Source organism: Onychomys torridus, chromosome 5, assembly GCF_903995425.1.
Source record: "Onychomys torridus chromosome 5, mOncTor1.1, whole genome shotgun sequence".
Taxonomy (NCBI): domain Eukaryota; kingdom Metazoa; phylum Chordata; class Mammalia; order Rodentia; family Cricetidae; genus Onychomys; species Onychomys torridus.
Genome location: NC_050447.1, coordinates 90,607,434 through 90,621,591, shown reverse-complemented (window position 1 = coordinate 90,621,591; position 14,158 = coordinate 90,607,434). Strand labels below are relative to the sequence as shown.

The 14,158-nt window shown below is 49.7% G+C and overlaps 1 protein-coding gene across 3 annotated transcripts in view; it reads right to left on the bottom strand.

The window, feature by feature from the left end:
• Nucleotides 1–14,158, bottom strand: part of Sipa1l2 (signal induced proliferation associated 1 like 2) — a 167,260-nt gene that overhangs the window by 30,314 nt on the left and 122,788 nt on the right. For all 3 annotated transcript variants that reach the window (XM_036187010.1, XM_036187012.1, XM_036187011.1), the window contains 6 exons: nucleotides 12,645–12,902; nucleotides 10,989–11,072; nucleotides 9,603–9,703; nucleotides 9,067–9,170; nucleotides 6,345–6,730; nucleotides 3,014–3,238 (listed from right to left, as the gene is read on the bottom strand). In XM_036187010.1, coding sequence (XP_036042903.1) covers nucleotides 3,014–3,238; nucleotides 6,345–6,730; nucleotides 9,067–9,170; nucleotides 9,603–9,703; nucleotides 10,989–11,072; nucleotides 12,645–12,902 — 1,158 coding nt within the window. The remainder of the gene's footprint in view (nucleotides 1–3,013; nucleotides 3,239–6,344; nucleotides 6,731–9,066; nucleotides 9,171–9,602; nucleotides 9,704–10,988; nucleotides 11,073–12,644; nucleotides 12,903–14,158) is intronic.

Here is a 14,158-nt window from a genome sequence, read left to right as displayed (position 1 = left end):
TTTAAAAAGCAGGATGCTTTGGGCGAAAGCCATCACAGAAGGCTCTATAACACAATTTTAAAGTAACTAGTGATCTCCCTTGCTTCCTCCCTTGCTTTCGGGTGGTGTATGCATGTCTATGCATTTGTGTATGTGAAGGTTTAGGTCAGACGCTGATATTGAGATGTCTTTTTCTGTAGCTCCCCATCTTAGTTCTTGAAACAGGGTCTCTTGCTGAACCTGAAGCTCACTGTTTTGCCCGGGGATCCCTGGGAATACCTGTCTTCACCTGTCAGAGCTGGGGTTACAGGTGAATGCCACCACTCCTACCTCTTACAGGTGTGGGAGTCCAGCAAGAACTTCATTCGCTGAGCCATCTCCCAGGCCTACTGGTAATTTCGGAGCTATGAACTTCTCCCAAAGAATGCAAACTGAGGACTGATGTTATGCACAATGGGGGTACTTCCCGAATGGCTCTTACAGAGACCTGGTAGATGGTGCTCTGACGAGACTCAAAATCCAGCCTTGCAGTCCTGCATGGACGTCTTTCCTTAGAACCTGGGGGATGTGCCTTCAACGATTATTCCCGACACATGAACACACACGCTGGGCTGGAGTCCTACACTCACACAATGACCTGACATATCCACTCTGGGTTCAAATCCTAGGAAGTGGGGGCAGGATGAACGGCCTCCACAGGCCCTTCCTGTAACACATGCCTGAGCACACACATGGGAGAATGCCACTTGCCCCATACCATTGGGCCAGGAAGATTTCTTAAGTGAGGGGCTGCAGCAGGGACACGCTGGGCTCCATCTAGTATTTGTGGAGTTGTTCCCTAGGGATGCCAACCCTTCTACCCTCAACACTCCTGTATTGCCCCTTTCCCTTGAAGTCAGTATGGGCCTACTCATAAACACACACAGAGCCTGTGCCACACCCACCAGGGTTCCAACAATGCTTCTGGAATTTATAAAAGGCTTGGGATGAATTTTATGAAGTACCCAGAAGATGGAGGACAGAACACCCATGAATGACAGAATACCCATACATTTTCCTAACATTAGCAGTTATGTGAAAGGTACAGTAGAAATGCCTTTCTCGGGCTGGAGAGATGGCTCAGAGGTTAAGAGCACTAACTGCTCTTCCAGAGGTCCTGAGTTCAATTCCCAGCAACCACATGGTGGCTTACAACCATCTGTAATGAGATCTGGTGCTCTCTTCTGGCCTGCAGGGACACATGCAGGCAGAACACTGTATATATAATAAATAAATTAAAAAAAAAAAAAAGAAATGCCCTTTTCAAACATTTTGCAACAAATTGACAGAATTCTCTATATTCCAGGATTCCAGGGTAAGCACTAACACAAGGGTCAACTTAGAAACTACAAACATGGTAGTTGGTTTAATATGGAACCATTTTATCAAATGTCAGTGCTAGTTCACAAACCAAACCTTGACTCTGAAGTGTCTCCTTTAAGAGTCTCTGCACCCTCCCATAAGCTGTGCATTCACAGGCACACCCAGCCCATGCCTACACCATGGCAAGCTCACATAGCAGAGCACATGATTCAGACCTTATGACACACAGTTTCTTAGGCTTCTTGGATGATGTCAAACCTTCAGTTTTTCCTCCTTTTAAACACACAAAGTATTCTCCCCCCACCTGCCCATCAAAGCTCAAGAGTCCTACCAAACAATCAGGTAAAGTATTTTTGCTTTTATGTTTTCTAACTGTGGAATTCATGCTGCCCTTGGCCTTGAGATACCACAGAGTCTATGCCCGCACCATGGCCAGCTGTTACCATGACTCCACTGCAGACAGCTTTTTGGATATAGAATCAAAGACAGCAGAGTTTACATTTTTTTTTTTTAAAAACATATAAAAGTCAAGAGACTGAGAGATGGCTCATCAGGCAAAGGGCTTGCCATCTCAAAGTGCAAGCTGGACAGTCTGAGTCAATCCCAGGAACCCTTACGGTGGATGGAGAGAACCAACTCCACAGAGCTGTTCTCTGACTTCTAGTCACACGCCATGGCACCCCTCTCCATATCATCGTCACCATCGCCATCACCATCATTACCATCACCATCATCACCATCACCATCATCACCATCATCACCATCACCACCATCACCACCATCACCACCATCATTACCATTACCATCACCATCACCACCATCACCATCACCATCACCAAATGAAGACTTTAGAGAGAAGCACAGATGCCGACATTTAAAGAGTTTAGAAACAGGCTGGGAAATGGAGATGGTTCAGTGGGTAAAATGTTTGCCTTGCAAGCGCAAGAACTTGAACTCTACCCCCAGCACCCAGGTAAAAACTGAACAAGGTCATCTGCACTTATAATCCCAGCGCTGGGGAAGTGGAGGCAGGAGGATCGCTGGAGCTCGAGGGCTGGCCAGCCTCACCTACTTGGTGAGTTCCAGGTCAATGAGAGGCCCTGTCTCAAAGACGGTAGATGGTGCCTGAAGAACATCACCACAAATCATCCTCTGGATTCCACATGACTGTGTACAAATGTGCACACGCGCGCGCACACACTGTGCTGGCTAGTTTTATGTCAACTTGACACAAGCTAGAGTCTTCTGAGAGGAGGAAACCTCGACGGAGAAAATGCCTCCTTAAGATCAGGATATAGGCAAGTCTGTAGACATTTTTTTAATTAGTGATTGATGGGGAGGGTAGCCCCATTGTGGTTGGGGTCAACCCTGGGCTGACGATCCTGGGTTCTAAGAGAAAGCAGGCTGAGTAAGTCATGAGGAGCAAGCCAGTAAGCAGCACCCCTCCACGCCTCTGTATCAGCTCCTGCCTCCAGGTGCCTGCCCTATTTGAGTTCCTGTCCTGACTTCCTATAAGCCAAATAAACCCTCTCCTCCCCAACTTTCTTTGGTCATGGTGGTTGGTCAGCAACAGTAACCTCATTTCTTGGCTGCCCTTTTCTAGAAACTGTGCTTCCTATAGTAGGAAGGGAGTAAGTGAATGCAATTGTCAATATAACAGGAAGCCACTTACCTAGGGCATTCAGTGACTTCAGCTTCCTCAGGTGGTGGGCTGCCTTCTGACTTTTTCCAGCCAATGACATACTTGTTTGCTCCCCCTTGTCTGTGGTAAGGCTTTGCCACAGCCCCGGGTACCTGCTGACCGCTATTGTGAGAAACGATGTAGACTTTGGAGCTGTCCAGAGACCCAGTGCCTTTGGAGCAGTGAGCAGAGGGGCTTCCTGAATGGTGAGAGCCGCTACGGAAAGAGACAAAGGTGGTAACACTGTCAGATACAGCAGTGACTTGTGGTCAGAGCTGGCCCTGGGCTGTGAAGGCAGGGCGACCTCCCTACCGCACATTTTGCTGGGTGCGAAGCCCCGTACAGAGGCTCCCCACCTTCACATGTGGGCTCTCTTCTGGCAGGAACAACATGAGAAATACAACTGTGTGGGGTGGTGGTGACGGCGGCGCACGCCTTTAATCCCAGCACTCAGGAGGCAGAGGTAGGCAGATCTCTGTGAGTTCAAGGACAGGCTCCAAAACTACACAGAGAAACCCTGTCTTGAAAAAAACCTCAAAACCAAAACAACAACAAAAGAAATACAACTGGAGGGAAATACTACAGCGAAAGGCAGGCGGGTAGCAGGGCTACTCAGGGCCTAAAACTCCACCTCAGCTGTCCATGCCTTCAGTCTCATCCTAGGTAGAAAACCCAAGGCCAGTGAGGAGCTCCAACCAGCTCCTCATGGACTTTCTCATCTCCTAACCTAACAAATTAATAGATGAGGTATTTGAGAAAATCCCTTCAACCACCTCTTCCTCTACCTATGAAAGGCATGTGCACTGAAGGCAATGTCCAAAGAAAGTGTCTCACTTAGCAGGAACACAGAATTCGCTGCCACAGAGTCCCCGAGGGTCTCCTGACTCCTGACACCCAGTTTCTTATAAGTGTCCCGAACTTTGAAAAGATGCTACAGGGCTGCAAGACCCCAAGGTAGCTTCTATAGAATGGCCAACTTTTATTGGATCCTGAGAAGAGGGTGGGAATCATCTACAGAGTAGAATTCACGTGATCCCTGAACATAATGTCATCTAGCACTGAACTTACTTTCTTAAACAGAACCGGTAAAAAGCAGTCAGAATGTCTACTTGGCACACAACGCCCACACCCTCTGTTCTCTTGGTCCTGGAAACCAGGAGCCAGTTCTGGGCTCCACTCCTGTCTCTTGTCGTGGTGACTGTCACCACTGCTTAGCAGTCCACCCCCAGCAGAGGCTCCGGCTGTCCCCAGCAGTGCCACCCTCAGCCATGGTACTGCAAAGCTAAGGACAGGTGAGAAGATGTGGGTGGGGCGATGTGATTTTAACTTGTTAACTTGACTAGACCTGGACTCTCTGGGGTGATAGGTGTGCCTGAGGGTTGTTGAAGACCCACCCTCAATGTGGCCAGTACCATCCCACAGACTGGGTCCTGGACTGATTAAAAAGGAGAGAGTGAGCTGAGCAGCAGCGTTTGTCTGCTTCCGGACTGCAGAGGCACTGTGACAGAGGCTTTGTTCTTATGTCACCATCCCCACCCCATGATGGACCATACCCCTCAAACCACGAGACAAAATCAACCCTCTCCTTTAGTGGCCTCTGTTACGGACTTTATCACAGCAAGGAGAAAAGAAACTAGCTGGTACAGGGACTTCTCAGGGAGACTTGTGCCTTCTGAATACACCAGAAAAAGCCCCTCTCTCATCCGGGAACAACAATGACCAGGGCCTGGAGGTGGCAATCAGTTTTAGCCACGAGGAAAATGCTCACACTCTGAAAGGCTGTCACATGGAGGCTAACAACAGGGGATCCAGTGTCGGGCAATGTCACTTGGCCAAGAAGAGCCTCAACAGTTCAAGATGTTTGGGTTACATGAGGCAAAGTGACACAGAAAAATCCCCCCCCCCCCCGCCCCGGTTAAATGAACTGATGAGGGTGTATTTTACCCCACTACACACAGCACTCATGGAAGCCACTGTCCTTTAGTAATGTCCAAGGGAGGGTGGGGGAGTTCTAGGGAAGACTGTGAGCACTGCTCAGGAGCACAGGCCTGTTGAGAGCTTGCGGGCACCAGCTCCTGGACATGCCTATCTGCTCTAGTCCTAAGACTGTCCCATTATGGTCTGTCCAGTCCTGCTCTGTGGCTGGAAGCTCTGAGAAGCCGGGGGTGACCCAGAGCCCAGTGCTAATGTCAGTGGAAGTCACACTGCCTGATTAAACCCCACCCACAGACACAAGGACACACATGCTTCTTCTCTGAGTCTTTGAAGAGAATGCAGAAATTTAAAATTATCAGCTTTTAAACCAATACATAGATGTCTGTCAAGCAGGAATACAAAACTGCACAAGGCATGTATTATCCATCTATAGTTAGAATACAATCCCCTTATATTTAGCTCCCTCTCACCCCCAGGGCTGAGGGGTTGAATTCACCAGAGCCTCGAACTATTTCACAAACAAATCAATTAATTTTCAGACAGAATCTCACTAACATGTCCAAGCTGACCTTTAACTGACTATATGTCCCAGGTTAGCTTTGATTAGCCTGAGTATTATAGGCCTGTACCATCAAGCCCAGTCAGCTAACTCTTCATTTAAAAATCCCAACTGGGGGCTGGAAAGACGGCTCAGCATTTAAGCATGTTTACTGCTCTTCCAGAAGATCTGAATTTGGTTCCCAGCACCCACACCAGATGGCTTATAAGTGCCTATAACTCCAGCTCAAGAGGATCCAACTCCCTTTTCTGGCCTCTGAGGGCACTACACTATGTGCACATACTCATACATAGACCCCAAACCAAAATTTCAGCTGTATATTAATAGTCACACAAGAAACTTCAAGTCTGGCCTGTCATCAGGCTTCAGGGGCAGGGATGGCTTGATGGTGTTCACAAGGGGGTGGAGTGGGTCCCGGATGAGGAGCCTACTGCTCTGCCTTCCCTCTTACAGGGTCCCCAACTGTTTTCTGACAGACAGGTGAGATGATGTTGTATCTATAAATGAGTTGTGCTGTGTTCACAGTTAACCTGAGATACAGGTGGCCTGCAGAGTGGACATGGCTGATAAACACTGAAGATCATCCAGCTTGCAGCTCTTATCAGAAGATATCAGGGTCACAGGCTGAGCTGGGAGAGAGAAGTGACATGACCCTCAAATTTAAAGATCATTAGGACATGACTAAACATATATGCCTCCATAACAGAGTTTTGGAGGCAAAAGCTCCCTGGGAGGTCAGCGAGTAGGGTAGTCAGCAGAAGCCAGCTTCAGGCCCTATCCTTCCTGCTCCAGGCAGGAGCAGGTGTAGCATGGCCCATGTTGGCTCACCTGGAGTGAGAGGAGATCTCACTGAGGTCACCCATGCTGCCCTCTGCAGCACTGGTGGAGATGGCAGAGGCATAGCCATGCAGGGTATACATCTTGGCAGGTTCATCATCGGCTCCGGAGACATCAGCAGCGTCGGCCCACTGTTCGGCTCGGCTGTGGATAAGGGACCTGCTGCCCGTCAGATGCACGGGGCCAAGGATGGTGGCTGGCATGCACGGCGTGGTGTCGATGCCACTGTCAGTGGAGGCGCCTTTGATGTAGGTCAATCCCAGCAGCTCAGGGTCCATCAGGTCCCCTGACCCAAAATGCTTGTCATCACTGTTGCTGGATGTGTTACTGGAGAGAGTGTTGCTGCTGGAGTGACTGGAGCAGCTCTTATCCCCGATCTGGAGAAGAGGACAGACAGACAACGGCCTTTGGGCAAAACCCTATGCACTGCCCTCCCCAAACACTCAGCTACAGCCAGGGCCTGGGTTGAATTGTGTGTGCTCCTGGTGCTGTCAACAGAAACACGGCTTTTTTTCCACAGTAGCCTAGTCTCGTGTGTGTGTGTGTGTGTGTGTGTGTGTGTGTGTGTGTGTGTGTGTGTGTGTAATAGTGGTCAGCCTTCCTTTTGTTTCTCAGGATGCCAGTCTATTTTCTTTTAGAGACAGCGTCTCTGACTTTCACTTGGAGCTTGTCGATCTAGCTGGCTGGCTGGGAAGCCCCAGGGACCCGCCTGTTTCTGCCTCCCCAGAGCTGGAATTACCAGTGTACATCACCACACCTGGTTTTAAATGGGTACTAGGGACTGAATTCAGCCTCTCATGTTCACACAGCAGTACTGTACCCACTAAGCCATCTCTATAGTCCACCAGCCTGGCCTCATGCAGAGGTCCTGCCTCCTCCCATCACCGTCATGAGCTCAGCATGCTCTCTTTGGTCAATCACAGGTGTGTAACACACAAAAGAAGGGTCACACATCACTGAGAAGTATTATATAGACGGTGAAGGATGTAAAAATTAGGTAGAGGAGATCAGGCATTCACATTTACAGCCAGTTTATAGCCATTTATAGCCAATACAGCATTTCTCTTAAAAGTTCCATTGCCAGCTCAAGTTTGGGGAAGGAGACCCAGGTTTGAGTTCATAATGGTAAAACATCTGGTTAGATCCTGGATGTTTCTGAGCTTATGGTGCCATATGGTTCCTGTGCAGAGAAGCGCTCTGAAGCTATGACGTGCCCTGCAAACAAGCATGTAGGCTCTTAGGAGGCCTAAGCCAAATGATGTCCCTAGAGAGGAGATTCCAGAACACACCTGGTTGAAAGCACAGTGCTTTGCGTCCCTGGAAGACCAATGGCAAACACAACAGGAGAGAGATTTCCTTCTGTCCACTGTGCTCAGACTGACTCAGCTCTTGGCACAGCCCGAGAACCAACAGGACCAGGGCTCTGGAGCCAGGACAATGCACCCTACCCAGGCATTTCCAAGGGGTGTGGCCATCTCTCTTTTCCTCCCATCCTACTGGACCCTTATGCAAACCTTGGCCCTTAGGTTTGACCCCGGTCCTTCCACACTGTCTCCTTCCGACAGAGCTACTGCAAGAGCTGTAGAGGTGGACGTGAGTGGACCTGGGAAGTGACTCAGTGCCAGGTCGGAGCTGTGGCTGTAGAAGAAGTGCTGCATGCAGTTAAGGGAACTGTAAAGCTCGCTGCTGACATGCCAAGGAGAGGGAGGAACATTACCCACAAGTCTGTAGGTTCCTTTCACCTGCACATTTTCAAAATGTACACAGGCAGCTCCTTTGTACTGGGTCTCACTGAAAGCTGTTTCTCAAGTCAGTCTCCTCCGGAACTCGCCTTGTAGAGGCTACATAGGTCAGTGTGTGGGACAGCAAGGAATGTGCTGTCAGTGGACTCCTAGCACCATGCACTCACTGTCAGCAGGCAGCTATGGTTACTGGACATCTCAGTGACACCAGCGGACGGACCTCACTGCAGTTCCTCTGGCCATATACCTGTCTCCGTTTCCACTACTGCACCATCCCATTAAGTGGCTAATGACGAACTAATTAAACCTGGGGGCAGGATTCAACACTATCCCCCGGACACTGAGACTCAGAGGGTTGATGCACATGTTGGCTCTGCCAGTAATCTGCTGTACAGCCTTTCCGTGAGTGAGGTCCTTCACAAACTGGGGGAATACAAATACAACATTCTCATTTCCTTTCACTTTTTCCCTCTTCTATGAAGTGTCCTGTGTGGTGAACAACACACGCTTGATCACTGCCACAGGTCTGCCACCTACTGTGTGCTGAAGGTGTTCATGTTTGCAATCACTGCCCTACTGTGTACTGGGACACACCCCACTGTACTGAGCATCACATGTGGGCACATGCTGGCACATGCTGGCCAACTGTGCGCTGGGGCATGTCCCATGCTCCCATATGCTGCTGGCAAGCATGTCACTCTACTGTGTGAGGTATGTAACCTATGTTCTTGAGTAACACACACACACACACACACACACACACACACACACACACACACACACAGTGCCTTACTGTGTGCTGAGCTGCACCTCACACTTTCAAGCACGGAACCACTACATGCAGTCCTACTGTGTACTGAGCTGCACCCGATGTTCTTGAGCACTGTGGACAAGTATGTTTTCCCACCCACTCTGTGCTGACATACATCAGTCCTGGCTAGAGAGTGATTGGCCACACGCAAACGACTTACATGAGACAGCTTATTGGGGGAGTCCTTACAGCTTCCGTCCTTCTGCAGGGCTCTTTCCTTATAGGCACTCAGGACTTTGGAAGGGGGGCCATGCCATTTGGTTTCTGTGGCATAAAGAGAGTTGAACCCCCAATTTCCAATGTTTGCAAGAGGAGGAAAAACAGGACTCTAACAGACAGTTTGGAACAATCAAGCAGGATAATGAGGTTCAACTTCCCAGGTTACCAATGGATATATATGAGCCAGCAAAACCCCCACCACCACAGAGGGATCTATTTCTACAGGCATTATGACCACAGTCATCTGAAGCCACACTCCAACCACAGGTTCCCCAGAACCACTCAGTCACCCCAGAATCAACCGGCCACCCACAGGCAATGCCTCCTGTGCATGGAGAACCAGCCAAGCCCTCTGGCCTAGCTCATAGAAGAGCTTATTGAATATGGCTGACAAGTGAATTGTGGGTACAGTGGGAAGAAGTGCAAGTCAAGAGTCAAGGGGAGCCTTGGAGGTCGGTTCCCCAGAGGTTCTGTTACCTGGAAGCCTGCCTCCTTCTATGATGTCCTCATGCTCCCTGGCTCCATCACACTCCCCAGGGCCAGGGCCCTGGTGTTCGAGTAGGAGAGGGGACGGGCACCTGCAAAGAAAGAGTCCAGCTGCTCTTAAAGGACACCACCAGCCAGCGGAGAACGGGACGAAAGAGCTGTCGGTTCCTCTAGAGGTCATGGCTACCTATTGGCGCTCTAGGCCTGAAGCCCTCCTCAGTTCCCTAGCCAGTGGACCTGCAGCATCCTGGCTGATCTCTCCAGAGAAGATGCTGTTTCACTCGGAGTTGACACAGTGCCTGCCAGACAGGCTTTAACATCTAAAGATACTGTCAGCTGCAAGAGGCCTCAGGCTGTTCAGCTACGTGAAGCACAGTGATCTGTCTTTCCTTTGACTAACGCACATGGTACTGATAGATCTGAAAAAAAGTGCGTTTTGTTGTTGGTTTTTTTTGTTTTTTTGAGACAGGGTTTCTCTGTGTAGTTTTGGTGCCTGTCCTGGCCTCTGTGGACCAGGCTGGCCTTGAACTCACGGAGATCTACCTGGTTCTGCCTCCTAAGTGTTGGGATTAAAGGCATGTACCACTGCTGCCTGGCGAAAAAAATACTTTTAAAGAAAAAAAAAATCTAGATTCCACCCAGATGGCCTTTGCCTTACAGAAACCCACAAAAGGAAGATGAATCTTAGAAAAAAAGGCATTGAAGAAAATGTATTACAACCTGATTCGTACGTATAGAATCCATGCTGTGGATCTTAAACTACACAAGGCTTCCATTTATACGAAAACAAACCAAAATGCTCTCCTTGTGCAGCTTCATTTAGAAAAGGCATCTGACATTCAGCTGTGGAGAGCTTTGTCTACCATCAAGGCGATGAGCATGTCACCTGGGAAACAAGTGTCCACGTCTAAGCCCAAACTGAACAGCAGAATGCCTGGACTCAGGTTCTTCTCTGCACCTATGACAGTACCATGACTGTCTGCAGTCAGGGTCTTCCATGGACAGGCATTTTCTGTCCACTCCAGTTTGAGGTCTCCATGGATGGGGGGCTGGCTGTTCTGTTCACAAACAGGCCCAGATGCTGACCACCACAGATGGACTGGGGTCACCACAAAGCACAGCTAGGATATGACTGTGAGAGGCTGACAGAGGTGGATTGTCACACACTGGAAACCAGCTTGGGCTATAACACAAGACTGATTCAAGCAAAAGAAACGGTGCTTCCTAGCCCGGGCCCAGCACTTACTGCAAGTGCTTCTTACTTTACATTCCTCAGGTGGTCTTCCATGCAACCCCCACACAGGGAATGCTTTTGAAGGAATCCCAGGCATAGGTTCAGGCTCCCCTGGGGGACAGAAAAGCAGGAAGGAGTCATACCCATCATAGCCCACTTGTGGTCTCCAGGGTCCACTCCCACCTGGTCCTGGGTCGCTGGATGATGACTGGTTGCTGGGAGAACTTCTGCAAGGGAGGAAGAACAGCAGCATGTTGTGCACATCAGACATCGCCAGGCCAGCCCACCTGTCTGACTTGAGCTGGTTACAAACAAATTCACTTGGTCTGTGACAAAGAGCCAATTACATCTAGGAACCAGCAACCCATCACAGGAAGGAGATGAGGTTAGGTGGGCATCTGCTGTCTGAAGATGAAGGCACAATGACAGCTCCAGAGGACAGAAGCAGGACACAGCTGGAGCATACAGCAGAGCAGCACTCACAGCTGTTACAAGGAGCTTAATGCCAGCCACGTCTGGATCAGCAGAGAACAAAGCTGGAATTCAGCAAACCACTGACTTTCACACAGCTACCGCATGTAATTCCACAGATCTTTCCCCAAATATTTGTGAAAACTCACTTGATAGGGATAATGCTAGCCAGGATTCCCTCTGGAACTGGGTCACTCTGGTTTCCTCTGTAATTCTTGAAACTCGGTTTAATTAAGGGAGGGTCTGCTGACTCCCGCTCAGGTGTTGTTGGCTGTGGGCCTTGCCCTGCAGCCTGGGCACCCTTAGAGCATGGATGGTGGGTTACAAGCCCCATGATCTTCAAGTAACGAGGCTTGCAGCCCAGATGAGTTAATTAACGTTAAGTTAAAAGACTCCTACACTTTCTGGGAGAATTAGAGAAGGTTACACATTTTGATAATTCTGGTAAATATGTCTAAGTTTACAGTGTGCCGTGCCTGGTTCTAAGCCTCTCACTGATGCTGATATGGTCAATCCTTAGAAGGGCTGGCCAGTATCTGCATCCTTCTCATTATCTTCTAGACAAGGGAAGTAGATTGGAGAGGCCCAGGGGACAATGTATCAGTTAGGGAAGACCCTAACTCCCAGTGTGTGCTGACAGGTCTACCAGACCAGAGCCTGGCAGGGAGCAGCTGTCCAAAGTAAAAGACAGACATCTCTATGTCACATGGAAGTTTCCAGATAGGCATTACAAACGGAATTCACTGCTTTGCTCTCAAATACAATCTATGCAAGTTAGGTGCCCTGAACTCTCATCATCTTCTCATGTTTTAGATTTAACTTTGAAAGGTAGATTCTTCCATTGAAAAAGGTATTATTGAGCCAGGCCTGATAGCAGGCTTATAACTTCAGCTGCTCTACGATGGCAAATTTAGGGCCAGAGTAGGCTACAGGGTGAGTTAGAGCTAGTCTAGGAACTCAGTGAGACCTTATCATTAGATTCATTTGGATTCAGCTCACTTTGCTCGAGGTGAGAGAGAGGTGGCTTACATCCCTGCAGTGGAGAAGTCCCTGTTCGTGTCTATGTTTGCTTTATTCATGCTCAAGTGTTCCTAGAAGTCCACTGATAATAGCTCTGGGGTGTTTGGAGGGCAAAGACCTGGAGAAGATGGCAGTCAGTGGCCCAGGGGGGCAGAGGGCGTCTGATATTATATCAGGAAAAGGCTGACTCTGAGTACCACTGTGCCCGAAGATGGCCCAAAGCTCACAACAAGCCATCAGAGAATCGGTCAGGCTGCACTTTTCATCTCTGGCCTGAGTTAGTGCCTAAGGAAGGCTGTGGGTATTACCTGGTGCCATCAGGCAGCTTCCTATCAAAGGATGTACTCCGGGGGATGGCGGCCTGGGCCTGTTGGAGCAATGGCTGGCACTGTAGACGGTCAGGTGTGCCTGGCACAGGTGAGGCTCTGGAAACTGGCTGTAGGGCAGGGGTGGGTACACGGTGCCATGTGGTATTCCTCCTGAAGGGTGTCTTGTACTCGCAGGGTGTGCCCTCACTGTCCAGCTTGTACTCCACCATGGGGATCCGGCAGAGCTCTGAACAACCCCTGTTGAGTCAAGAAGAGGTGGTAAAGGTAGCTTCTTGTAGGACCCCAGGCAAGGCCTGCTCACGGCTGAGCAGGTACTCCCTGCAAGCATACCTGTGCTTGCTGGGGCTTAACTGGATGCCACCTAACATCTACCCCAAGAAGCATCCCTACCCATGGCGACTTTCCCTAGATGCTCCAAGCTGTTCAGCTGCTGATTGGCTGACAGTCACAGATGGAGGCTCTAAAAGGCCCGATGTGGCTTTCTTCTCTCTGCCAGCATCCTACAGGCTGGCTGGGGTGGGAGTGCTGCACAGTGGGAAGGACTGGAGCCCTTTGGATGCTCTGGGTTATTGCTAGTTGCTAGGTGTTTTCAAAGACCTTCTGTACTCCTCCAAGTGCTGCCTACTGTCACTGGACATCAAAGCCCAGAGATGCTGTACACCTGCTCAGGATCACACAGCAGGGTCATGGCCAGACCCAGGTGCTACAAATGTCCACAGAGCCAGACACAGACACAAGACACTGTGTACCAGGACCCAGGCATCAGGGTGAATCGCCCAATTGGCCATGCTAGTCTAGCAGTCAGTGTCTGGAGGTACTGCCCCTCTCTAGATAGTCAGCATAAAATTCCTATGCAGCCTTTGGAAGAGCTGCTCCAGGAACTCACGTCCACCAGCTGATGCTGGAGTAAAGCATGCTGGTTCCTTTCAAAAGCATTGCTGAGGAAGAGCAGGAGCTTAGCACCACCCAGGACATGCAGAGGGAGAACCACCATACCCAGGACATGCAGAAGGAGAACCACCATGCCCTGCACAGCCCAGAGGCTCAGCCAAGAGATGCCAGTATGGCCAACTGACAGAGTGAATGTGGAGGGTTAAGACACAGGGCTGCTTAGAAAGAAGGGCCTGTGAAAAGTTCAAGCTTAGGCCCTGAGGTCCAAGAAGCAGGGGGCAACCAGAGGGACCTGGAGAATAAGCACAGGGCTCTTCAGTGTTCTGCAGAAATAAGGGACTTGGGCGGTGGCACTGGGAAAATGGGTGGGAAATGAGCAAAGGAGACTCAGCCTTACCACCTCTTACCAAATCCAGCTGCTCCCCAAGGCAGAGTGAGGACCACTTTCACCAGAAAGACAACAGATGCCAGACCCCAGCCCTATGGAGAGGCTCCCTGACCAGCCAAGGCTCAGAGAACAAGTAAGAGCCTCTGATTCTGACAAACATGATAACTAGGATTTTTTTTTTTTTTAACTTTAAGACCTAGTTACTATGTTGTCT